The 27,485-nt window shown below is 45.7% G+C and overlaps 1 protein-coding gene across 1 annotated transcript in view; it reads right to left on the reverse strand.

The window, feature by feature from the left end:
- Positions 1-332: 332 nt before the first annotated feature.
- The window catches only part of LOC147085087 (immunoglobulin superfamily member 1-like), a 109,491-nt gene continuing 82,338 nt past the window's right edge, over positions 333-27,485 (reverse strand). Inside the window, exons 5-8 of the mRNA XM_085979429.1 lie at positions 16,455-16,482; positions 16,234-16,283; positions 1,528-1,565; positions 333-619 (exon numbers count right to left, since the gene is read on the reverse strand). Of these exons, the coding sequence (XP_085835555.1) occupies positions 479-619; positions 1,528-1,565; positions 16,234-16,283; positions 16,455-16,482 (257 nt within the window). The 3' untranslated portion in view covers positions 333-478. The remainder of the gene's footprint in view (positions 620-1,527; positions 1,566-16,233; positions 16,284-16,454; positions 16,483-27,485) is intronic.

Consider the following 27,485-nt stretch of genomic DNA (forward strand, 5'->3'; position numbering starts at 1 on the left):
CGTACATCATCCTCACAACATACATTCCATTTTATGATTGAAGCAATTAGTATACAACATGTTGCTACATGTAACAGCTTGCATGTGAAAAGCATGCAATCTTATATACCTACTAAAAAAAAACATGCTGAGCTAAAAAATAATGAGGCTATATAGTTGTAGATTTCTGTGTTTACCACTAGGGCATTAAGCATCTTCTGGGTGAAGCAGAAAATTGAAAATCCGGCGGGATGAATCGCCTGTAATAGAAACCAACTCATTTTCTATTTTGATATTAATGGAAAGGAACTCTGGCCAGTTCTGTCGGAGTTTTGGATAATATTCTGCCGGAATTTGGAGCCTGCCGTTCGCCCCGGTAATGCTTAATCTCCAAGCGTTAATTACGAAAATCGCGACCCTACTCCCACCATCCGTCCCGAGAAAGCAGTTGTCTCCACGGGTCTTGGTGAGTAACATATATCAAAGCTGCTGAGAACTTTTATTTCTTTTTCAATTCGGCATACACAATGCTGTCCGCAGCAGTGGCCAAGGCAGCTTCTTTCTGATTCAGAGCTTCCATATTCAAAGTAGCATAGGTGAGTTTCTGGTGGTCGCTCTCTGGTACATCAGCAGACGCTCCCTGCGATGAATAACATGAAGAAATGGCAGAAGTAGATAATATACGGATAATGTGTTTCTTTCCTCCTCTCCAACTCTCGTCGCCTCTCTATATCAATCTTTTTCTCTCTGTCTCACTTCCTCTGCCTCGCTCTCTCTCTCTCTCTCTCAGCTATCTTACTCTCCATCTGGCTCTCTGCCTTTCACTGTCTATCATTCTCTGTGTCGCTGTGTCTCACTCCAGCTTTCTCTCTCTCTTTCTCTCACTCTCTGCTTCTGTGTCTGTCTCTCTCGGAATCTGTCTGTCTGTCTCCTTTGTTTCTCACACCTCTGCCTCTCGTACGTTCGTTTGTCTGTTCATTCTGTCTGTCTGTTCTGTCTGCCTGTCTGTTCATTTTGTCTGGTCAGTCTGTCTGTCTGTCTGTTCGTTCTGTCTGTCTGTTTGTCTGTCTGTCTTTTTGTCTGTCTGTCTGTTTGTCTGTCGTTCTGTCTGTCTGTCGTTCTGTCTGTCTGTCTTTCTGCCTGTCTGTCGTTCTCTGTCTGTCTGTCGTTCTCTGTCTGTCGTTCTCTGTCGTTCTGTCTGTCTGTCATTCATTCTGCCTGTCGTTCTGCCTGTCGTTCTGACTGTTGTTCTGCCTGTCGTTCTGCCTGTATATATTTCTATCTATCTATCTATCTATCTATCTGTCTGTCTGTCTGTCTATCTATCTATAAATGTATCGATCTCTATCTCTGTGTCCATCTGTTCTTCTCTCTGTTTTGTCTTTCTCTCTCCTTCTCTCTCACTCACTCTCAATCTCGTTCTTTCACTCTCTCACTCTCCCTCGCTCACTATTCTGTAAGTTTCCGACTCTCTCTACAGGAGCCAGCTCATCGGTGTTTGCAAAGCAAGAGGAGTAATGATTGGTATTTGGGAAAAATTGCACTTACGTTTTTGTCAGGATCTAAAGGAAGATTTGTAGTCTCATCTGAAAAGAAGGACATTTATTTCGTGAAGTCTCTGCCTGTTTTTCCAGCGAGTTTCAATGGGCTAGAATGTCAACTTGCTGCTCGGGCAGAAAACTGCCGTTGCCATGCGTAATAGTAAATGCCTAGTTACTAAATTCCATTAAAATCAGTTGATGGGCAGTTCACTCCCACGCTGAAAATCTTCCCCGATATTAAAAAATATCCTCAGTAATCACTCATTACCACAAATTTAGCGCAAAATTAAAATCATGTTTAGATATTTGTCTTTACCTAATGGGTAATAACAATCACAAGGCCACATTTCAGAAAGCGAAATATCGCAACAAGTATAACATGGCACTTCATTTCAAAGGAAGGGAAATCTGGCGGGTTACGTTACAAGCAGGGATCAGTGTTGCGGCCTCAGCTATTTACAATCTATATTAATGGGCGAGATGAATGGACCGAGAGAAAACAGGGAGGGGGGGAAGTACCTGGACTCTATGTTTCAGGAGGTAGTCACAACTATGAAATTAATTAATTCAGATGTAGTCCGAGGTCAGGGACAGGATGGTGTGACTGTGAGTGAGGCAGGTACGGGGATCCAGGAGGCAGTGTTAAAGGAGCCGCAGCCCTTGCTCTTGTCAAACAGGTTCGAGGTTCTTACTCCCTGTGAGGGATGGAACGGGGACTGCAGGGAGGATGAGCAACCTGGCCACAGCACCGTGGAACAGGGGGCCATTCAAGTGAGGGGAGTAAAAAGAAATGTTGTAGTGGTAGGGGATAGTATCATTAGGGGGATAGATAGGGTTCTCTGCAGTCGAGGGCGGGAGTCCTGAAGGCTGTGTTGCCTGCCTGGTGCCAGGGTTAAGGACATCTCTTCTGGGCTGGAAAGACACTTGGAGTGGGAGGCGGAGGATCCAGTTGTCGTGGTCCATGTTGGAACAAACGACGTAGATAGGGCAAGGAAGAAGGTTCTGTTAAAGGAGTATGAGCAGCTAGGGGTCAAATTAAAAAACAGAACCTCAATGGTAATAATCTCTGGATTATTAACTGGGCCACGAGCGAATTTGGCTAGGATAAATAAAATTAGAGAGTTAAATGCGTGGCGCAAAGTCTGGTGTGGGAAAAATGGTTTTTGCTTCTTGGGACACTGGCACCAGTACTGGAACAGGAGGGAGCTGTTTCGTTGGGACGGGCTTCAATTGGCCAGTGCTGGGACTAGAATCCTGGCGAATCATATAGCTAGGGCTGTAGAGAGGGCTTTAAGCTAATAAGTGGGGGGGAGCTTTCTAGAGAGCAAATAATAAAAATGACAACGGAGAAGGATATAGACTTAGGTAGCAGTGGGGGAATTAAAAACCAGAGCGTGTCAGGAAGGGACAGAAGATATGGAGTAAAAGGTAATGTAGTAAAAGGGGAAAAAGCAGGAACTAAGTGTCACAAAACGTATTTGTAAGTTCTTTATCTGAATGCACGTTGCATTCGTAACAAAATGGACAGGTTAATGGCAAAAATAACTACATATGGGTATGATCTTGTGGTCATTACTGAAACATGGCAGCAGGGTGACCATGACTGGGAATTACACATACCAGGTTATTTAACAATCAGGAAGGACAGGCAAAAAGGAAGAGGAGGTGGGGTGGCTATGTTAATAAAGGAAGGAATCACTGTAATACAGAGAAATGATATTGGGCCAAAGGATGAGGATAGTGAAACAGTTTGGGTGGAGATAAGGAATAATAAGGGGAAAAAAACACTAGTGGGCCTAGTCGATAGGCCTCCAAACAGTTGCAACACTGTTGGACGGAGTATTAATCAGGAAATAGTTGAGGTTTGTAATAAGGGAACAGCTATAATTTTGGGGGATCTTAACTATCATATTAACTGGATAAATCAAATTGGGCAGGGCTGCATTGAGGATGAGTTCATTTGGTGTATTAGGGATGGGTTTCTTGAGCAGTATGTAACTGAACCGACCAGGGGGCAACAACCTTAGATTTGGTCCTGTGTAATGAGACAGGATTAATTAAAAATGTCCTAGAAAAGGATCCTCCATATTCAATTAGAGGGTGAGAAGGTTGGATCTCAAACAAGCGTGCTGAGCTTGAATAAAGGAGTCTATGCAGGTATGAGAGCGGAATTGATTAGAGTGGACTGGGAAAATAGATTAAAGGGTAAGACGGTACATGATCAGTGGTGTACATTTAAGGAGATACTTTAAAACTTCCAAAAAAAAAATATTCCACTGAGGAAAAAAGGGTGTAAAAGAAAATATAGCCATCCGTGGCTAAGTAAAGTAATTAAGGATAGTATCCGACGAAAAACAAGGGCATATAAGGTAGCTAAATCTACTGGGTGGATAGAGGATTGGGAAGTCTTTAAAAGACAGCAGAAAATAACTAAAAGATTTATTAAGAAAGGGAAGATAGATTATGAAAGTAAATTAGCAAAAAATATAAAAACAGATAGCAAAAGTTTCTACAGTTATATAAAAAGAAAAAGGGTGGCTAAAGTAAATGTTGGTCCCTGAGAGGATGAGACCGGGAAATTAATGGTGGGAAACATGGAGATGGCAAAAACACTGAATGAATATTTTGTATCAGTCTTTACAGTAGAAGACACTAAGAATACCCCAACACTGTACAAACAGGGGGATCTAGCGGGGGAAGAGCGAAATACGATTAAAATCACTAAGGAAGTGGTACTCGGTAAAATAATGGGACTCAAGGCGGATAAATCCCTTGGACCTGATGGCTTACATCATAGGGTCTTGAGGGAAGTGACGGTAGGGATTGTGGATGCATTGGCAATAATTTTCCAAAGCTCTCTGGACTCAGCAAAGGTCCTGGCAGATTGGAAAACTGCTAATGTAACACCCTTATTTAAAAAGGGAAGTAGGCAGAAGGCTGCAAACTATACAATTCACAATTCACAATTCAAATCGCTTTATTGGCATGATAAGTTACATCTTATGTTGCCAAAGCATCAAAATACATTTATGGTTGAGCACATAAACGCAGTTCTATTCATACAGTGTATAAACAGGTATATCCCTGAGTGTATAAATATACATTCGCATTGTTTATATATATTCTTTTCTTAGTTTACTGGTTGTCCCTCTGTTCATGGCAAGCTGTAACATAGTGTGCCACCAGTGTTACACAGCTTCTCTCCTCTCCCAGCAGGAATGGGAGTTTTTGGTTGTCATTCAGATTTCTGAAATCAGGGCATATTTGTGAGAATTTTTGGTAGAAATTCTCCGTGATGCCCTGATATTTTCCGCAGGCTGTGAGGAAGTGCATCTCTGTCTCCACTACTCCCTGACTGCAGTGAGAGCATATCCTGTCTTCTCTTGGCAGCCTGGTCTGCCTGTGTCTGCCTTTTTCGATCGCTAGGCTATGTTCGCTAAGTCTGTACCTTGTCAAGGTTCTTCTCAGATTGTTATCCTTTACCATGGTCAGGTAATCAGCTATGTTGTATTGTCTGTTTAGGGCCAAGTAGCAATTGAGTTTGCTTTGGGTTTTTGTTGTTTCTTCCCAATATGTCAGATATTTTTCCTTTTGCTTAGCGACGATTGTGTTGGGTCGAATTCTTTGTGTTACCCTGTCACTGTCCTGGGGCTGGTTATTGTTAGTATTGTTAGTAGTTACTTCACTGAGTCCCAGGACTAGTTGACTGAGGGTATTCTTCTTTATGGTCAGCTTTTGGCATTTCAGGGCGTCGTAGTGATAGCATTGGGGATTGCTCATTTGTAGGTGATTCCAAAATTTGGTGGCTCTTTTTTGGATAGTGATTATTAATGGATATTGGCCTAGTTCCGCCCTGCATGCATTGTTTACTGTTTTCCTTTGAGTCCGGAGGATACTTTTACAGAATTCTGCATGTAGGATCTCAATTGGGTGTTTGTCCCATTTTGCAAATTCTTATTGAGTTAGCGGTCCCCACACCTCACTGCCATAGAGTGCAATTGGTTCAATTACTGATTTGAAAATTTTGAGCCAAATGCTAATTGGGATTTCTATTTGGATTGATTTTTTGATGGCATAGAAAGCCCTTCTTGCTTTCTCTTTCAGTTCATTCACAGCCAGTTTGAGGTTTCCCGTAGAACTGATTTTTAAGCCCAAGTATGTGTAGTTGGTGGTTTGTTCAATTTTGGTTGTTCCTACTGTGAAATTTATTTTGGGTCCCTGATGTTTGGAGTTTTGCTGGAACACAAGGAGTTAGGTTTTTTGGGGATTTATTGTCAGGGCCCAAGTCTGGCAGTACGACTCTAGCAGGTCCAGGTTCTGCTGTAGCCCCTCTTTAGTTGGTGACAGCAGAACCAGGTCGTCTGCATAGAGGAGGAATTTAACCTTGGATTAATATAGGGTGAGGCCGGGTGCTGTAGATTGTTCAAGTAGTTTTGCCAATCCATTTATATAAATATTAAAGATTATCGGTGAGATTGGCGAGCACTGCGTCACCCCCCGCCTCTGTGGGAAGTATTTTGTTTGTTTGTCTCCAATTTAAACTGCACATTTGTTGTTTGTATACATTGATTTAATTACATCATATGTTTTCCCTCCTACCCCGCTTTCGATAAGTTTCAGGAATAAACCGTCATGCCAGATGGAGTCGAAAACCTTCTGGAAATCTACAAAGCATGCGTAGATTTTGCTTTTGTTATGGTGAACGTGTTTGTCAATTAGGGTCTGTAGGGTGAAGATATGATCGGATGTTCTATAGTTTGGCAGGAATCCAATTTGGCATTTACTCAAGACATTGTGCTCCTCAAGGAAGTTTATAAGTCTTTTGTTTATGATGCTACAGAATACCTTCCCCAGGTTACTGTTTACACAGATGCCTCGATAGTTGTTTGGGTCGATTTTGTCCCCACTTTTGTATATGGGCGTTATGAGTCCTTTGTTCCAGATATCAGGGAAATAACCGACACTCAGAGCCAAGTTGAAGAGTTTTAGGATAGCCAGTTTCATTTTGTTGTCTGTGTATTTAATCATCTCGTTTAGTATGCCGTCTGTCCCGTAGGCTTTTCCTGGTCGCAGGTCCTTGAGTTTTTCAAGAAGTTATTTTTCTGTTATTATGGCGTCTAGCGGGTTTTGGTTATCTTTTATGGCCATTTCTAGCTTTTCCAGTTTTTTGCATATTTGGTGTTGCTCTGGTCTTAGTGTGTTTTTCTGGTATAATTTTTCAAAGTGGTTTACCCATGTGTCCCCATTTTGAATGGCCAAATCGTCGTGCTGTTTTTTGTGTAGTGTTTTCAAGTTTTCCCAGAAACAATTGGAATCAATGGATTCCTCCATGGAGCTGAGTGTATTCTTAATATATTGCTCTTTTTTGGTTCTGAGTGTGTTTCTGTATTGTGTTAGTGTCTGACAATAAGTAAGGCGTAGTTCCTCGTTTTCTGGATGTCTGTGTTTTTGGTTTGATATTTTTCTAAGTTTTTTCCTCATGTTATGGCAATCTCGGTCAAACCATTTTTCATAGTTTTTTGTTTTGGGTTTGTTCATGCGAGCTTTCAAGTTTGCATTTGTTGCCAAATTATCAAAAATATTGTTTAGTTTACTAACTGCCCGGTTTACGCCTTCTTTATTGTGAGTGTATATGTTATCCAGAAAGGTGTCTAAGAGAGCTTGAGTTGATGCATTGCTAATTGTTTTCTGGTATTTTTCCGTGTCGTTTTTGGCCCATCTGTACGATTTTTTGATGTTGTACAGTTTACTGGGTTGTGTTTCTATGTTGTTTGTTTCTGTCTTTTTGAGGAACATAGTAATTTGACTGTGATCTGACAGTGTTGTTTGTGGTTTGACTGTGAATGCTCTGAAAGAGGATGGGTCTAAGTCTGTAATCATATAGTCTACTGTGCTGCAGCCAAGAGGTGAGCAATAGGTCGATCTTCCTAGGAGGTCTCCTATGAACCTACCATTGACAATGTACAGACCCAGGTTTCGACAGAGCTGTAGTAGCTGTTTTCCGTTGGTACTTGACTGCTTGTCGCAGTTATGCCTGTATGGAAGGGAAGGGATGTCAAAGTGGTTATTCCCGAAAACGTAATTGCTTCCCTGATTATTGGTGAAGTCTGGTTCTTCGCCCGTTCTTGAATTGAGGTCCCCACAGATCAACACGTTCCCCTGGGCCTGGTATTGGATAACTTCCCCCTCCATGTTGGAGACGGTGTCCTCTTTAAAGTACAGGGAATCGATTGGAGGGATATAAAGTGCGCAAATGTAAACATCTTGGGTGTTTGAGATAATCTCCCTCTCAAGTTTGAGCCACATATGGTTTTTAGCCCTTTTTTATAAATTTGATGTAATTCTTAAGTTCTGTTTTAAACCAGATCAGTATGCATCCGGAGTCTCTGCCTTGGGTTACACTAGGTAATTTATTGGAGGGGACCACCAGCTCAGTGTACCCTTGGGGACAGCCAGTGTGTCCTTTTCCTTTATACCAAGTTTCCTGTAAAATGATAATATCTAGGTCTTTAGTTTCATCTATGAACTCTGGGGTCCTACTCTTCACTTCTCGCACTGAAGAGCGTAGACCTTGGATATTCCAGGTCGAAATATATAAGGATTTCATGTTAAGTTTGCTCTTTTACTATGATAGGTTAAAGAGTGGTACGTGTTTGTCGTGTCTAAGTGTGGGGAAAAAAAAGATCACTTCAGTTGTCCATAAAAGTTAATACAATTTGGTTACAGTTCTTTCTATTAATTAGTCCTTGATCCATAAGGCAGAAGTAGATGCTGCTGCACATCTGCTTATTGTCTCTTAATGGATTGTTTCTGTCTGAGGTATTGCGTACGTCCTGTGCATCTCTCCCTCTGTCTGGCTGGGAGCGGTCCTATTCCCCTGTGGGACAGGAGTGGTGCAGGTCTGATATTATTGTTTTGCATGGGGATCCTCTCTGGTCTCGGTTGGTGTGTTGGTGGTCCTTGTAGTGTTCCTGATATGTACCCCGCTGATCTCTGGTGGTCGGGGGGGTCCTCTTGGAGTCTGGGTATGGACCCGATTAAAAGCGACGTCCTTCAGGGCTTTAGCAAAGATCGATATTCTTTGCCTTTGGATGTGGACGTGGTCGTAAAGACATTCCTCATCGAGGGTGGGGTGTTGGGCCAGGTGTACGTTGTGGTTTGATTCGCAGTCTCTTGCTATGCTGGTATTTATCTCATGAATTGTGTTGTTGTTGAAGTCTGTTCTCGGCAATATTGTGGCAGTGATTCTAGTGTTTGGAAATGTATTGCTTGCCTTCCTAATCATTGCTCTGAGCGATGTTGCTACTTCTTTCTGTTGGGTCTTTAGGTCATTTGTGCCCGTGTGTATTATTATGTGTTGGGGGGAGCCTCATCTGGCTTTGGTCAGCCATCCCATGGCTCTGTTTGTTGTTGGGCACCAGATCTTTTCTACTTTACTTCTAGGGAATAGCTTTTTCTCCCATAGAAATTTCCCATTTGAGTCTATGAGTATTACGACGTCAGCCTTGTTTGTGTTTACTGTCTGGTGGCTTTCGCTTGGACTCATAGTGTGTGTGCTGGGCTGGGGTGTCTGGTGTGTGCGTACCTCTTGTGAGCGGCTCGCTTGTGGTTCCACGGTGGTGGGGGAAGATTGCGAATCAGTATGCTGGTCGGTCTGTGTGGCACCCCTTGTATTGTGTGTCTGTTGCTTTTGTTCCGTGTGGGAGTGCAGCCGTTCCGTCCGGCTCTGTCTTGTCTTATCTCTAGCCTCTGGTTGCTGGTCTAATGGTGTTATCTCTCCTCTATGGCTCTCTTCTTTTTCTTGCAGCTCTTTCACCTGATTCCTAAGTAGATTCACCTGGTTCTCAAGTAGCTTCAGCTCTCTCTTGTGTCTCTCCCTCTCCTGATTTTGATCGTCATTCATTTTGAGGAACTCCTCTCTAAGTTTAACCTTCTCTATCTCTAATTGATTAAATTTATCTTTTGGTTGTATCTGGCTGTGTGATCCCGGGGTATGTGTCTGGTCGGCCCTAGAAGGCTCACTCACTTCCTGGCTAGGCTGGTCGGCCCTGGAGGGCTCACTCACTTCCTGGCTATGCTGCTCTTCTCTTGGTGAGCTGGGAATGGTAGGGGGACTATGTGTGGCTTCCTCCCTGGTAGTTATGCTGGGGTTTGTCAGTTGTATCGTGTGGCTGTGGTTCCCCGGGGTTAGTGTCTGGTTTGAACTGTGTGGCTCGTTCACCTCCTGACCAGGCAGATTTTCTCCTGGTAAGTTGTCAATGTTGGGGGGAGTGCGGGCCACTCTGGGGCTGTTCCTTCCCCCCTTAGTTAATCTTTTCAGTGTCCTGAAGGCCGTTGCAAATTTGTCGAGGTTGCCTTGCACTAATATTGTTCCGGTATTGTACGCGTTGACCGTCGTGGTTGAACTGTCTCCTGGTGTGTTAATTTTCATTATGGACCCATTTGCGGTATTTTCTAGCTTAACATTGGTATAGTGTGATTTTATTGCTGTGATCCAAGCCGCTGGCTGATCTGAGTAGAAAATGAGGTTACTTTTTGTCCCATTGTTGTAACAGTCAGCAAAAAGTGTTTCTGGTTTTTCTCTCATCTGCTCATGCTTGATCGCTTTTATAGCTTTTTTTGCGGTGTTGGGGGGAATCTGGAAGCGGGGCTGTTGTGGATCTTCTGATTCGCTCATTTTTGGTAAAGTATTGTTGATCTTAGTATAAGCTTTTCTGTGGCCCCGGGTTTGGTGTTTCCCTCTCCCTGTTCGCGAACTTTCCCGGTCCCCCTCTCCGACCCCGTGGTCCCTGGGCCTCGGCTTCTGGGTTCACCCTTCTCAGGTCTGGGTCTGTGAGCCGCTGTTTCCCGGTGCCTTCGGGCTGTTCCCCTCCCCCTCAGAGGTCTCTGTGCCCCTGTCTCGGCCTGGCTCCTCGGACCTTTCCCTGGCTTCAGTCTCCCTCCCTGGTCCCTGTACTCACAGTCTTGGTTTGCTTCTGGAAGCCTTCTGGTTGCTCCCCTTCTCCTCAGAGGTCTCTGGGCCTGGCTCCTCGGGCCTTTCCCGGGCTTTCTATCCCAGCCGCCGCTCGGGCTGTGCCTCGTTCGCCGTTCGGGTGCTGGAATGCGGCCGTCGCTCAGGTGCTGGACTGCGGCCGTCGCTCGGGTGCTGGATTGCGGTCGTCGCTCGGGCCGTGTCTCGTTTGCCGCTCGGGCTCCCCGAGTCACCTCGTTCCGGCTGCCGCTGCGTCTCCGTGCGGCCTCCCCGATTCGCCTCGTTTCCCGAAGCGGCCTCCCCGAGTCTCCTCGCTCCGGCTGCCGCTGCGTCTTCGTGCGGCCTTCGCCGAGTCACCGCGCCTCGGTTCCCGATGCGGCCGAGTCACCTCGCTTCTGCTGCTGCTGTGGCCCCGTGCGGCCGCTGTTCTTTGGTTTGTATATTTTTTTTTCCCTTATTTCTTTTTTTTCTTTGGCTTTTTTTTTCTAATTTCCTCTGGTTTTTTTTTTCCTTTAGTGGTCTCTTTGGTGGTCTTTTCCTTCCTTACTTAATCTAGACTAAACTAAACTTAAACTTAACTAAACAAAACTGAACTAACTTAACCAGAACTAAATTTAACTTTAAAACCTTTTTAAACTTGAAATGAACCTTTTTTTCCCCACTTTAAACACTAAAAACACTAAAAATTCAGCAGCCCATCTTCAGCGTGTGTATTCACTCTGTCTGGCTGTACACTTCCCCCCTAACATCTGTGGTTGGTAAAATTTTAGAGTCCATTATTAAGGAGACAGTAATGGGATATTTGGATAAAAATAATTTAATAGGACAAAGTCAGCATGCTTTTATGAAGGGGAAGTCATGTTTGACAAATTTGCTTGAGTTCTTTGGGGAAGTAATATACAGGGTGGATGAAGGGGAACCAGTGGACGTAGTGTTTTTAGACTTCCAAAAGGCATTTGACAAGGTGCCACACAAAAGATTATTGCTCAAGATAAAAAATCACGGGATTGGAGGTAATATTCTGGCATGGGTGGAGGATTGGCTATCTAACAGAAAGCAGAGATTTGGGATAAATGGTTCATTCTCATACTGGCAATCAGTAACTTGTGGTGTTCCGCAGGGGTCAGTGCTGGGTCCCCAACTCTTTACAATCTATATTAACGATTTGGACGAGGGGACCGAGTGTAACATATCAAAGTTTGCAGATGATACAAAGATGGGAGGGAAAGTAGTGAGTGAGGAGGACATAAAAAACGTGCAAAGGGACATAGACAGGCTAAGTAAGTGGGCAGAGATTTGGCAGTTGGAATACAATACTGGAAAGTGTGAGGTTATGCGCTTTGGAAGGTAAAATCATAGAGCAAGTTATTATCTTAATGGCAAGAAACTGGAAAGTACTGTAGTACAAAGGGTTCAGGGGGTTCTGGTGCACGAAACTCAAAAAGTTAGTATGCAGGTGCAGCAAGTGATCAAGAAGGCAAATGGAATGTTGGCTTTTATTGCGAGGGGGATAGAATATAAAAACAGGGAGGAATTGCTGCAGTTTTACAAGGTATTGGTGAGACCGCACCTGGAATACTGCATACAGTTTTGGAGTCCATACTTAAGAAAAGACATTCCTGCTCGCGAATCAGTACAAAGAAGGTTCACTCGGTTAATCCCGGTGATGAGGGGGTGGTCATATGAGGAGAGGTTGAGTAGATTGGGACTCTACTCATTGGAGTTCAGAAGAATGAGAGGCGATCTTATTGAAACATATAAGATTGTGAAGGGGCTTGATCGGGTGGATGCAGTGAGGATGTTCCCAATGATGGGTGAAACTAAAACGAGGGGGCATAATCTTAGAATAAGGGGCTGCTCATTCAAATCTGAGATGAGGAGAAACTTCTTCACACAGAGGGTAGTAGGCCTGTGGAATTTGCTGCCCCAGAAAGCTGTGGAAGCTACATCATTAAATAAATTTAAAACAGAAATAGACAGTTTCCGAGAAGTAAAGGGAATTTGGGGTTACAGGGAGCGGGCAGCAAATTGGACATGTGTCTACGTTCAGAACGGTCATGGCCCTGTGGGTAGCGGAGCGGGCCCAGGGGCCGTGTAGCCTGGTCCTGCTCCTACTTCTTGTGTTCTAATTCTGTGTTGATTTCAGGAGATGGTTCTATTCACAGGGATTAGTGGAGACATCGAACATGCTGCCAGCTCGGTGTCCTTCAAGAGTAAATTGGGCCTGTTCCTGGCTGGGGTGGAGATCACCTTTTACAGAAGGTAAGTACTGTAGGAAATACAGGGATAGAATGATCTCCTGGACGAGTTTCGATCGCCTAGATGGGTCGGAGAGGAATTTCCCAGATTTTCTCCCAAATTGGCCATTGGGTTTTTTAACTGGTTTTTCGCCTCCCCGGGAGATCACATGGGTTTGGGTGGGATGGAGAGTGAAAGTAGATTTGAGGTTAGGATCAGATCAGCCATGACCTTATTGAATGGTGGAGCAGGCTCGAGGGGCCGATTGGCCTACTCCTGCTCCTATTTCTTATGTTCTTATGTTTTTCAATGAATCCAAAATTGATCACGATACAATGCAAAGTGGGACAGTAAGCTGTGAGGAGAAATAAAAGAGTATGCAGAGGGATACAGATAGATTAATTCAGTGGGCATTAAGATGGCAGACGAACTATAATGTAGGGAAATGTGAGGTTATTTACTTTGGTAGGAAGAATAGAAAAACAGAATATTTTATAAACGATGAGAAACTTTCAAATGTTGGTGTTCAGAATGATTTGGATGTCCACGTGCAAGGAACACAGAGAACTAGAATAAAGGTACAGCAAGCAATATGTAATGGAAATGGAATATTGGCCTTTATTGCAAGGGGGGTTGGAGTATAAGAGCAAGGAAGTCTTGCTACAGTTGTACAGGGCCTTGGTGAGACCACACCTGGAGTACTGTGCACAGTTTTGGTCTCCTTATCTAAGGAAGGAGATACCTGCCTTAGAGGCGGTGCAGCGAAGGTTCACTAGATTGATTCCTGGGATGAGAGGACTGTCCTATGATGAGAGATTGTGTAGAATGGGCCGATACTCTCTGGAGTTTGGAAGAATGAGAGGTGATCTCATTGAAACATACAAGATTCTGTAGGGGATTGACAGGGTAGATGCTGAGAGGTTGTTTCCCCTGGCTGGAGTGTCTAGAACTAACGGGTATAGACTCAGAATAAGGGGTCGGCCATTTAAGGCCGAAATGCGGAGGAATTTCTTCACTCAGGGGGTTTTGAATCTATGAATTCTCTACCCCAGATGGCTGCAGATGCTCAGTCATAGAGCATCTTCAAGGCTGAGATAGATAGATGTTTGGAATCTAGGGGAATCAAGGGATATTGAGATCTGGCGGGAAAGTGGAGTTGAGGTCGATGTTCAGCCATGGACTTATTGCATGGGGGGAGCAGGCTCGAGGGGCCGAATGGCCCACTCCTGCTCCTATTTCTTATGCTCTTATGTTCTGATACCTGGGATGGCTGGAATGACATATGAGGAGAGATTGGGTCGATTGGGCTTATACTCGCTGGAGTTTAGAAGAATGAGAGGGGATCTCATTGAAACTTTTAAAATTCGAACAGGACTAGACAGACTAGATGCAGGAAGGATGTTCCCGATGGCGGGGGAGTCCAGAACCAGGGGTCACAGTCTAAGGATAAGGGTTAAGCCATTTAGGACTGAGATGAGGAGGAATTTCTTCACCAAGCGAATGGTGAACCTGTGGAATTCTCTACCACAGAAGGCAGTTGAGGCCAATTCATTAAATATATTCAAGAAGGAGTTAGATATATTTCTTAAGGCTAAGGGATCAAGGGATATGGGGAGAAAGCAGGGACAGGGTACTGAGTTTGGATGATCAGCCATGATCTCATTGAATGGCGGAGCAGGCTCGAGGGGCTGTATGGCCTACTCCTGCTCTTATTTATTATGTTCTTATGAAAGATTTTTGGACTCTAATGGAAACAAGGGAGATGGAGATAAGGTGGCAAAGTGAAGTTGAGGTCGATGATCAGCCATGATCTCATGGACATGCGGAGCAGGCTCGGGGGCCGAATGGCCTAATCCCGCTCCTATTTATTATGTTATTGTGTTCTTATGTAGGCATGCATCCCTTCCATGGAGCTATTTCCTTTTCCATCCCGCTCAGAAGATGCCGGGTAGCCAGGCTCCAAAGCACTAAATTTGACTCCATGACATTATTAATTGTTTCACATATTTGGCGGACAAATTTGTACATGGGCGGGACGTAAAAAATGCATTATCGCTCCTGTCATCTGTAATCCGCTCAAGTCGAAATTCAGTTCCATTAACTTGATTAGATTGGAATATCGGACGTGTCGTACAACTGCTGATATTCAACGGCATTACCATCGCTGAATCCCCCACTATCAACATCCTGGGGGTCACCATTAACCAAAAACTTAACTGGACCAGCCACATAAATACTCTGGCAACAAGAGCAGGTCAGAGGCTAGATATTCTGCGGCGTGTGTCTGAACTCCTGACTCCCCAAAGCCTTTCCACCATCGACAAGGCACAACTAAGGATTGTAATGGAATACTCTCCACTTGCCTGGATGAGTGCAGCTCCAACAACACTCAAGAAGCTCGACACCATCCAGGACAAAGCAGCCTTCTTGATTGGCACCCCATCCACCATTTAAACATTCACTCCCTCCATCACTGGCATATCTTGGCTGCAGTGTATACCAACTATAAGATGCACTGCAGCAACTCGCCAAGGCTTCTTTGGCAGCACTTTTCAAACCCGCGTCCTCTTCCACCTAGAAGGACAAGGGCAGCAGGTGCATGGGAACACCACCACCTCCAAGTTCCCCTCCAAGTCACACACCATCCTGACTTAGAAGTATATCACTGATCATTCATCTTCGCTGGGTCAAATTCCTGGAACTCCCTCCCTAACAGCTCTGTGGAAGGACCTTCACCACACGGACTGCAGCGGTTCAAGAAGGTGGCTCAGCATCACCATCTCAAGGGCAACTAAGGATGGGCAATAAATGCTGGCATTGCCAGCGATGCCCTGATCCCATAAACGAATAAAAAAAAAATGCGAATCCGCCTGTTTGTTTCCAGGCCCTTGTCAAATTTCACCCGCATTGTATCTAATTCAATCGTATGCAGGGTATTATTTTGCGTTTTTTATTCCATATTAGTTACACCAGTGCATTAATAACTAAAAGCCAATCCAGGTACGAGTATTACAAATTAAGCTATTAAGATATCTGTCGCTGTTAGCGTCACCTAGAATCATATTGACCTGGATCTTACGGTCGGTGGCGTAACTACTCCGAACACAATGCGCACTTAGCTCAATGTACCAAGCACTTCCTTGGAGCTTTTCTCGGACATTAGAAACATTGCCTGGACAAAATCCGAAAATGCTTCCATTTCCGGTACATACAGCTTTTAGAAATCTTTGGAATTGTCAGGCGGTATGTGTCAGGCCCTGTGCCCGTTTGCATAAGCTGTTAAAATTGTAATGTTGCTGAGCAATTAGCCCCTACTCTTTGGCCAGTACTTAGAATATCCCCATCGGTGCAAATCATCTGTCAAGTCGGAATGGAACAGATAGCAATTTCGGGATGTTGTGCACGTGCATTCGCATGTGGAAATTCCAAACGTGCTGTACATTTCCATGGCATATTCTGGCCCATTATTTTTAACCTTATTCATTAAAGCAACACTGCACTTACACGTGTTATCAGCGTCGTCGTGACTCGTGACTCCACCTGCAGAGGCCGCCCTTTTGTAACATACACAGAAATGTTATATTATCCTAAACATAGCCCCAAATTAATGTTTATTCTCTGCACCAGTACCTAAGTTGCAATGAACTTGAGTGATTAAAGTATAATGTCATAATTTGCAGAAAACTATGAGTATCAAAATAAAATGTGTCTCATGGTATTCTCACCTCTCAATATTTTGCCTTCTTAATTGTCCTGCAAGGTTAACAACGGGAACATATAAATCACTATGTTAAATTTCGCAATAAAGTGACCCAAACTATCAAAATTTCCACTGTTGAATATTAATACAAGTGAAGTAGATTCAATTGTTTAATATGCACCCTTCCCAGAAGAAATCAAGGAATGGAGACGTGCATACGCACAAAAGGTGCAAGAAAATATGGAATGAGAAAGAAAAAAACAGTTTCCTCTACTTGGTTACCTCACCAACAACGCGAACTGCTTGCTGTTATAGGTCTAGAAATTCGTCTCTTCCTACCCCAAAATATTGACAACAAAGTCGGAAGCTATTACCACCTTAAATAATATAGGGCCTAAATTTGCGGTCGGATGTGTACCTCCGGAGTACGCCTCCAACCCGAAAAATAAATCCAAAAGTACCTGCTGGCTCTCAGGAAGGATATACTTGCCTTGGAGGTGGTGGATCGAAGGTTCACTAGATTGATTCCTGGGATGAGAGGGCTGCCTATGGTGAGAGATTGTGTAGAATGGGCCGATACTCTCTGGAGTTTAGAAGTATGAGAGGTGATCTCATTGAAACATTCAAGATTCTGTGGGGGATTGACAGGGTAGATTCTGAGAGGTTGTTTCCCCTGGCTGGGGAGTCTAGAGCTAGGGGTCATAGCCTCAGGATAACGGGTTGGCCATTTAAGACTGAGATGAGGAGGAATTTCTTCACTCAGAGGGTGGTGAATCTTTGGAATTCTCTGCCCCAGAGGGCTGTGAATGCTGAGTTGGTAAGTATATTCAAGGCCGAGATCGATAGATATTTGGACTCTAGTGGAATCAAGGGATATGGAGATTGGGCGGGAAAGTATAGTAGAGGTCGATGATCAGCCATGATCTTATTGAATGGCGGAGAAGGCTCTCGGGGCCATATGGCTTACTCCTGCTCTTACTTTTTATGTTCTTATGTCACGGGCGTCGGAGTCATTGCGTCCTCAGGCTGCATAAAGGCCCACGGATCCCAGGTAGGCAAGTGGTTAGGAAGCGTCCCTCGATTCCCATGAGTCAGATCAGCACCCAATAATAGGCTGATGAACAAGATCAGAGAATGCGGAGTCAGGGGACAAGTGGCTGAATGGATTGCTGGCTGTCTTCAGGACAGGAAGCAGTGAGTAGGAGTAACGTGTAGCTACTCAGAATGGCAGGTGTGTCTAGAACGAGGGGTCACAGTCTCAGGGTATGTGATAGGACATTTAGGACTGAACTGAGTAGAAATGTCTTCACTCAGAGGGTGGTGAACCTGTGGAATTCTCTACCACAGAAGGCTGTGGAGGACAAGTCACTGAATCTATTTAAGAAGGAGATAGATCGATTTCTAGACACAAAAGGCATCAAGGGGTATGGGGAGAGAATGGGAATATGGTATTGAGATACATGATTAGCTATCATCATATTGAATGGCGGAGCAGGCTCGAAAGTCTGAATGGCCTACTCCATGTTTCTATGTTTCTATAGTGGCTGTGGGATCTTTTCCGTCCACCTGAGAGGGCAGACGGGGCCTCGGCTTAATGTCTCTTCTGAAAGACGGCACCTCCGACAGTGCAGCACTCCCTCAGTACTACACTGAGGACTGTCAGCCTAGATTTTTGTGATCAAGTATCTGGAGTGGGACTTGAACCCACAACCTACGGACTCAGGCGAACTGAACCACAGATGACACTATCAAGGGTAAAGGGTAGCTATTCACAGTGGCAGAAGGTGGGTAGTGGTGTTCCAGAAGGATCAGTGCTGGGACCACTGCTGTTCACAATTTACATTAACGATTTAGACTTTGGAATCAAAAACACTATTTCTAAGTTTGTGGATGACACCAAATTGGGGGGGATAGTCAATACTGAGGAGGACTGCAACAAATTACAGGGGGACGTCAGTAAATTTGGAGAATGGGCATATAATTGGCACATGAAGTTCAACACGGAAAAATATGATGTACTACATTTTGGGAGGGATTGTGGGGAGGTCACTGGTCACTTGGAGGATGCGAGGCTCGGTCGTGTAGAGGATTAAAGGGTCTCGCAGTACAAATTCACAAATCTCTAAAAGTTGCGACACAGGTTAACAAGCGTATAAAAAAGCAAACCAAGCATTGGGTTTATTTCTAGAGGGATAGAATTGAAAAGTAGGGAAGTTATGCTAAACCTGTATCGAACCTTGGTTAGACCACACTTGGAGTACTGCGTACAGTTCTGGTTGCCATATTATAAAAAGGATATAGAGGCACTGGAGAGGGTGCAGAGAAGATTTACAAGGATGATACCAGAAAGGCGAGGGTTTACATATCAGGAAAGGATGAACAGGCTGGGTCTCGTTTCTCTTGAAAAAAAAGGCTGAGGGGTGACCTAATAGAGGTCTTTAAAATTATGAAACATTTCGAAAGAGTGGTTATAGAGAAAATGAATCCACTTGTGGGGAAGAACATAACTGGAAGCCATCAATATAAGATAGTCACCAAGAAATCAAACAGGGGAGTCAGGAGAAACTTCTTTACCAAAAGAGTGGCGAGAATGACGAACTCGCTACCACAGGGAGTGGTTGAAGCGAATAGTATAGATATATTTCAGGGAGGCTGGACAAGCATATGAGGGAGAAGGGAATAGAGGGTTATGCTGATAGAGTTAGATGAGGAAAGATGGGAGGAGTCTCGAGTGGAGCATAAACACTCGCATGGGCTGCCTGGGCTGAATGGCCTGTTACATTGCCGTATATCCTTTGTAATCCTACGTAAACACATTAGAAGGGAGAATCCACATAAGCAAATGAAAAATCCCCAAACAAATAATAATTTACAAAATTCTAATAAAAATAAATATTCTCATGTTCAAAATTAATTAAAAGCTCCAAATTAAGCATTTAAAATAAAAATTGAATTGTCTGAAAAATAATTTTAATTCAGGACAAAATTTAGATGAGTTAATTTTAAAGGTTTTTGTATATTTTTATCATTTAGAAAATGTAATTTAACATCTATTTTAACCCTTACGCTGGTAAAAGCAGGGCCAGTGCCTGCTTTTACCAGGCGTCAGTGTTTTCCTGGGCACTCACTGAAGTAGATGAGTCATCTCAGGAGTAGTGACCAACAAATGACACGATTTCAGGTCCAAATAGAAAGAGAAAAGGTCTATGCAAAGATGAGTGAGCGGATTGAGGCAATGTGAAAAGACAGAGCTTGACAGACAGGACTGTAGATCAGCAATGGGATTTTGTTTTAAATTGCAAGGGCATGTAATAAATATCTACCATTTGAAAAAAGAGAGCAATTCTGGACCCCGTATGCGCACAGCTTCTTTTTAATCCCGAGATAGTCAAATGCAAATCTGCTCCAGCAATAGAGTTTTTTTATGGCACATGCGATGATCACCGCGACAGGTCGCCAATTCCGGTTTATCGGGCATGCGCAGCGTTACGCCAAAAACTGGAACTTGCGGGGCCATTCTGAGGGCTTCCAATGGTGTGTACGCTGTGCATACGCCGTCATCGGCCCCGCAATATCCGGGCCAATATATTCTGGAGATCCGACTAGACAGAGAAGCCTTTCCAAAGCAAGCAGACAGAATTCTTCAACATTTGCCTTACCGTCACCTTTCACAATCTTAATGCTGGACTGAGGACTGCAGGCTGTTTGAAAGGCCTGACCAGCTTTTCAACGATCCTAGTTCATGTGAAAATTCGTACTTTTTTCCCCCATGATCACTTACTTCTCTTCGCGATCAAGAACCAGGTCAGCGGCACAACCAGTAAAACGATGAGCCCAGCAGCACATCCCAGGCCAATGTTCAGCAATAAACTGTTATCTGCACCTATACAGTGATAGAAAGATGGAAGATTGCTAAGATTTCATCAGCACACAAGAAATGTCAGCGTTTACGTCCAGCAGAATGTCCAGTGCATAAAAGGGCACGAGATGATATTCTCTGCTTGACTGACTGCTTTGCGTCAGTGACACATTCTACCTCACGCCCGAAATTAAGTTCATTTGATGTGAGTATGATTATATGGGGGTGAAATTGAACATGGGTGGAAAATTCAAAGAAAACATCAGTATGGCACTGTTCGCTTATTTTACGCCCCGTTTGAGATCCAGTTACATTGCGCTCGACATTACACTCGGGCGGTGGCGCAGGATCGGTGATATCAGATCGGCCGTCCATTATATGATGCTCATGATATTCAATTCCATTGCAGACCGATACCGCCCATATGGCGCCCATTCTGCGCCAATGCCCGAGTCAAATTTCTAAGCCCCATATCCTCACATCTCTCTGTATAGAGGGACTTTTCCTGCTGTCTCCCCTCTAATATTGTATTTACTACACTTTCTTATAGACCCCTAACTATTGACACTAGTTTGCTTCTATCATGATTTTAAATTATCATAGAAGCCAACTTCCGTGCTTTCATAATTTAAAAAACATAGGCCCAGAAATTCGGTTCCCCACGGGTGAGTACGCACGGGGTACTCACCCGTAGGCCCAATGGAAGTGCCGATTTCGTTCATGCACTGCGCATGCACGAGAAACCGGAACTTCTGTTCCCTTAAAGGAAGGGGTTCACAGATGGAACGCGTGCGCCGGAGAGGCAGCGCGTGCGCATCGAACTTACATTTTTTTCCCAGGTTTCTCCGGGAAGGTAAGTCTCCAGGAGTTACACTTTTAAAAAGCAGGCAGAAGGCTTGCTTTTAACAAGGTAAGTGGTGAATTAATTAAAATAAAATAAAAATTTTCCACAGGTTTTTTAGTTTTAAATACTTTAAAGAAAGGTAAGTTTATTTTTATCCCCGTTAGAAAATGTAACTAAATTTTCAAAAATTTAAATCATTGTTTAAAATAGTTATTTTATGTAATTCATAGTTATTTTTAAAATTTCATGAAAAAAAAAATTATTTGAAATTTTAGTGATATTTTGGGGCTTAAACTATTTATAGGTTTGACAGCTCTTCCTGTTAAACTTATGAATGAAGCATTCCCTGCTAACATTGGATCTCCATGGCCCACATGATCCCAGGGGATGCATTGAACTAACTGCGCCCCTGGGATACGCAAGCACTGTGTGCCGGCAGTTGGAGGAGGCCCAGGATCAGAATCCCACGCGGGCCCACAGCTCAATGGCCGGCGCGCTAGGTAAGTGCAGGTCGGGGGCTTGCACCCGCGGGAAGCCCCCGACCTGAATTTCTGGGCCATTGTAATTGCCATTTTTATAATGGCCCGTATTTTCCAATCGCAGCGTCCCTTGGATCTCGTGGGCCTTGGGGAACCAATCGCAGGAGGGAAGACCTGTCAAATATATGAATGGAGATCAATGAAATAACATAGCAAAACTTTAAATAATATTTTTGATATGCCTATCAATTAGTCCAATAAAAGGCGACGAGTTAAGAACGTAACTGAAGGTTTTTATTGGCTAAATAACAGAGCCCACCCTCGTGGGTGATCCGATCCAACAGGGAGGAATACTAGCCAGTCAGCTACCTTTATACCTGGGCAGGTAATGGGCGGAGTCGGAGGTGGTCAGCCCAGGTATAACAGTGCGACAAGAGGCGACCTCGTGTAGTGATGTGACAGTGAGAACAGTGAGAACAATATACAGTGATAACTATAACAGTGGTTTACCACATTCACCCCTTGTTTAGATTAGAGTCCGGCGGGGTGAAGTGTATTACCAGCTCTGGTATGTCAGTCTGTCCGGAGGCTTCGTTAGCCTCTCCGATCGTCGCAGCGGCGGTGTTACATTATCCGGTGTTAAAGCTGGTGTCTGCGTAGTCGGCAAAGGCTCGTGGGGTTCCGGCATGCCGTCTACCTCGGCTGGACTCGGGGGGTTGGGAGGGGGGGTGAGGGTGCGAGGTCTCGTAAGGAGACAGTGTCCTCCCGTCCGTCTGGGTAAGCCACATAGGCGTACTGGGGGTTGGCGTGCAGGAGGTTCACCTTCTCGACCAGGGGGTCCGTTTTATGGGCCCTCACGTGCTTTCGCAGCAAGACGGGTCCCGGAGAGGTCAGCCAGGTTGGTAGGGTGGTTCCCATAGTCGACTTCCTGGGAAAGACAAACATTCGGGCATGGGGGGTGGTGTTAATGGCAGTGCAAAGTAGTGATCGGATGGAGTGCAGCGCAATCGGGAGGACCTCTTGCCAGCGGGAGATTGGGAGGCCCTTAGACTTTAAGGCTAAGAGGGTGGCCTTCCATACCGTCGCGTTCTCTCTTTCCACCTGGCCGTTCCCTCGGGGGTTGTAGCTGGTGGTCCTGCTTGCTGCAATACCCCTCTCCAATAGGAACTGACGGAGTTCCTCGCTCATGAAGGAGGCGCCCCGGTCACTATGTATATAGTTCGGGAACCCGAACAAGGCGAAGAGTTTGTTCAGGCATTTAATGACCGTGTTACTGGTCATGTCTGGGCAGGGGAAGGCAAAGGGGAAACGGGAGTACTCATCAACGATGTTGAGGAAGTACACATTACGGTCGGATGACGGTAGGGGCCCCTTGAAGTCGATGCTCAGACGCTCGAAGGGGCGGGTGGCCTTGATCAGGCTTGCTCTGTCCGGCTTATAGAAGTGCGGTTTGCACTCAGCACAGATCTGGCAGTTCCTGGTCATGGTCCTGACCTCCTCGATGGAGTATGGCAGGTTGCGGGCCTTAATGAAATGGTAGAGTCTGGTGACTCCGGGGTGGCAGAGGTCATTGTGGAGGGTCTGAAGTCTATCACTTTGCGCGCTGGCGCATGTAATGCGTGAAAGAGCATCAGGGGGGTCGTTCAGTTTACCGGGCCGGTACAAGATCTCATAATCATAGGTGGAAAGCTCGATTCTCCACCTCAAGATTTTGTCGTTCTTGATCTTGCCCCTCAGCTTGTTATTCAACATGAAGGCAACCGAGCGTTGGTCGGTGAGGAGGGTAAATCGTTTGCCTGCCAAGTAGTGCCTCCAGCGCCGTACTGCCTCCACAATTGCCTGGGCTTCCTTCTCGACCGACGAGTGTCGGGTCTCGGGGCCCTGTAGGGTCCTTGAGAAGAAGGCTACCGGCCTACCCTCCTGGTTAAGGGTAGCGGCTAGGGCGAAGTCGGATGCATCGCTCTCCACTTGGAAGGGGATTGACTCATCCACTGCGTGCATTGTGGCCTTGGCTATGTCTCCCTTAATGAGGGAGAAGGCCGCGCACGCCTCTTCCGTGAGGGGGAAGGATGTGGTTTTCAGGAGGGGTCTGGCTTTGTCCGCATAATTGGGTACCCATTGGGCATAGTAGGCGAAAAGCCCCAGGGTTCTCCTAAGTGCTTTTGGGCAGTGGGGGAGTGGTAGCTCCATGAGGGGGCGCATTCTTTCGGGGTCGGGGCCGATGACTCCGTTCTCTACTACACAGCCAAGGATGGCAAGGCGCGCTGTGTTAAACACGCATTTCTCCTTATTGTAGGTGAGGTTCAGCCGTTGGGCCGTACGGAGGAATTTCTCCAGATTCACGTCATGGTCCTGCCGGTTGCGGCCGCAGATGGTGACGTTATCGAGATAGGGGAAAGTGGCCTGTAGTCCGTTCTGGTCAACCATCCGGTCCATCTCCCGTTGGAAAACCGAGACCCCGTTGGTGACACCAAAGGGGACCCTAAGGAATTGGTAGAGGCGGCCATTCGCCTCGAAGGCGGTGTACTGGCTGTCCTCCGGGCTGATGGGGAGTTGGTGGTAGGCCGACTTGAGGTCGATGGTCGAGAATACGCGGTATTGTGCAATCTCATTGACCATGTCCGATATGCGGGGGAGGGGGTATGCGTCCAGCTGGGTGTATCTGTTTATGGTCTGGCTGTAGTCGATAACCAGGCGATTTTTGTCGCCGGTCTTGACTACCACCACCTGGGCACGCCAGGGGCTGCTGCTCCCCTCAATAATGCCCTCTTTCAGGAGTCGCTGCACCTCAGAGCTAATGAAGGCTCTGTCCCCAGCGCTGTACCGCCTGCTCTTAGTAGCGACAGGTTTGCAGTCGGGGGTGAGGTTAGCGAACAGGGAAGGTGGCGGTACCTTGAGGGTGGATAGGCTGCAGGTGTTACGCGGTGGGCGGTTTAACTTTCGCTGGTTGTCGAATGTGAGTGGGGGGAGGGGTCCACCGTATGCTAGGGTTACACTTTGGAGGTGGGATTGGAAGTCCAGCCCTAGTATGACGGCAGCGCATAGCTGGGGGATTACGAGGAGTTTAAATTTTTTATACTCTGTCCCTTTAACCGACAATGTCACGACACAGTAGCCGCTGATGTCTGTGGCGTGCGACCTCGATGCCATCGAGATGCGGCTGCGTGTTGGCAGGACGGGGAGGGAGTAGTGGCTCACCGTGTCTGGGTGGATGAAGCTCTCCGTGCTTCCGCTGTCGAACAGGCAGGTCGTGGCGTGGCCGTTGACTTTGATGTCCATCATTGAGCTGGCCAGGTGGTGCGGGCGGGCTTGATCCAGGGTCACGGAAGCTAGGGTGTAGATGAGCGCGTCGTTGTCATGACAAGATGGCGGCGAAGATGGCGGCCCCCGTAGTTCACATGAGGCTCTGTTTAAATCGTTTGCCCCGCACAAAGATGGCCGCCCCTGCTGTTCCCATGAGGCTCTGCAGGCTTCGGCTGCCCCGCACAAAGATGGCCGCCCCTGGTTTTCCCATGAGGCTCTGCAGGCTTCGGCTGCCCCGCACAAAGATGGCCGCCCCTGGTTTTCCCATGAGGCTCTGCAGGCTTCGGCTGCCCCGCACAAAGATGGCCGCCCCTGGTTTTCCCATGAGGCTCTGCAGGCTTCTGAGGATTTGCTTCTGCAGGCCTTGGAGAAGTGGCCTTTCTTGAGGCAGGTTTTGCAGGTCGAGTTTTTGGCTGGGCAGCGCGACCTCGGATGCTTCTCCTGGCCGCAAAAGAAGCAGCCAGCGGCCCGATCGGGGTTGCCTGATGTCGGGGCCGGTACCGGGGCTAGCGGGCCCGGTCGGATCCGTGATGTAGACGCTGAGGTAGGTCCCGGGGGCAGCGCTGTGAAGGGTGGTGGGGTGGGGGTCGAGCCCGAGTCCCAGGGTCGCGAATAGTACCTGGCAAACGCTTCCTGGTCTTGCTGGGTGGCCTCTAGGGTGAGGGCGAGGGCTTCGGCCTTGTCCAGGTCTATGTCCTTAGCTTCAAGCAGTCTTTGACGTGTGTAGTCGGAACGTAGGCCTCTCACCAAGGCGTCGCGGACATTGTCTTCCATGTTCGCAGTAGCCGTCACCGCTTTAAAGTCACAGTTCCTGCCGAGTTGTCTCAGCGCTCGTGAAAATTCAGCTATCGATTCTCCTGGCTGTTGCTGGCGAGATCTTAAGAGATGCCTAGTGTACATGTAGTTTACCGGGCTCCGGTACTGCTGTTTCAGTAGGTTGATGGCGTCGTCGTACGTAGTCATGTCCTGGATGAGTGTATATACTCTCGGGCTCGCTTGGGCTTTCAGGACTCTTAGTTTGGATCTCTGAGGGACGACGGCTTCCTCCAGGTACGATTCGAAGCAGTCCAGCCAGTGTTTGAAGTCGTTGGCTGAGTTTGGTGCCTGTGGGTTTAGATCCAGGTATGGTGGTTTCAAGGCTTGCAGCCAAGCCGGCTGGTGTGGCCCGTTGTCTGGAGGCTGCTGTTGCTGTGCTGCTGGGTGAGCTCCTTGCTGTTGCTGTTCATTATCAGACATCTTTAAAATTTAGTCAATAAAATTGATATGCCTATCAATTAGTCCAATAAAAGGCGACGAGTTAAGAACGTAACTGAAGGTTTTTATTGGCTAAATAACAGAGCCCACCCTCGTGGGTGATCCGATCCAACAGGGAGGAATACTAGCCAGTCAGCTACCTTTATACCTGGGCAGGTAATGGGCGGAGTCGGAGGTGGTCAGCCCAGGTATAACAGTGCGACAAGAGGCGACCTCGTGTAGTGATGTGACAGTGAGAACAGTGAGAACAATATACAGTGATAACTATAACAGTGGTTTACCACAATTTTTTTTTAAAAACACATTTTTAAAATGATTTGAAATTAAAATAAATTAAGTATTTTAAACAAAAAAATAATTTTTTGAAAGAACTAATTCAAGTTTTTTACAGGGCTACATATAAACTTACCTTTTTTAAAAAAGTATTTTAAAATGATAAATCAGTGAAATGTTTTTTTCTTTTTTGAACTCTTATCCTGGTAAAAGCAGGTCTTACTCCTGCGGGTACACAGCGCATACCCACCCGTAGGAATCAGAATATCTGGGCCAATAAAACTAGCCTGTAGATTTGAAGGATTTTTTCGTATCTCTATCTCATCATACCAGGCAGCATCACAGTGAATTTGCGTTGCGCCATATTTAACGTGTAAATATCATTCAAGTTGTGATCTCTTGACTTGGATGGATCACAGATAGTCCGAGTTGGCCTTCCACGCCCATCAGACCATGCAGAAAATGGAGGAGTGCCCAAGTTAAAAATCAGAAGATATCGATGGGCGAGATATTCGACTGCTGATTAAGACGGGTGGCATATCCGATACCGCTGCTTTCGTACCTCTGCCCTGGGAATTTTCTCAGCCGCAGACTGGTTCATGTATTATTAATCTTTTGCACAGTTCTCTTGGTGGAGACAGACACAAGAACTGTGGTGCACCCTATCAGGCAACACTGAATGTATGCAGAGACCATTCCCTAGTATGTTTGCTGCTGATGCACGGCGCTCAAAGCGAATGGAAATCAAATTCAGGAGCTTTCTGGCGTTTCAACGCTTATGAAGAAACAGCGTTAAATAACGCTTCCAGCTCTTAATTCGTGACCATTATTTCTGGATAACAGGCGGAGGGGTTCAGCCTCTGCAGGCTATGCAGAACTAATGGGAACTTTAAGCCAGCAGATAACAGAACGATCCCCAGTTAACAGCTGCAGCGAAATATGTATGTCTCAGTTCGATTTTAAAGGGAATTGGTCATCTATATTTACAATATATGAGCGAACGAGACAGACATTGAGATACAAGAACACACAACCTCATTTTGA

This window comes from Somniosus microcephalus, unplaced genomic scaffold (genome assembly GCF_052327205.1).
Source record: "Somniosus microcephalus isolate GS21.2 unplaced genomic scaffold, FLI_Smic_1.0 unresolved_chr9, whole genome shotgun sequence".
Taxonomy (NCBI): domain Eukaryota; kingdom Metazoa; phylum Chordata; class Chondrichthyes; order Squaliformes; family Somniosidae; genus Somniosus; species Somniosus microcephalus.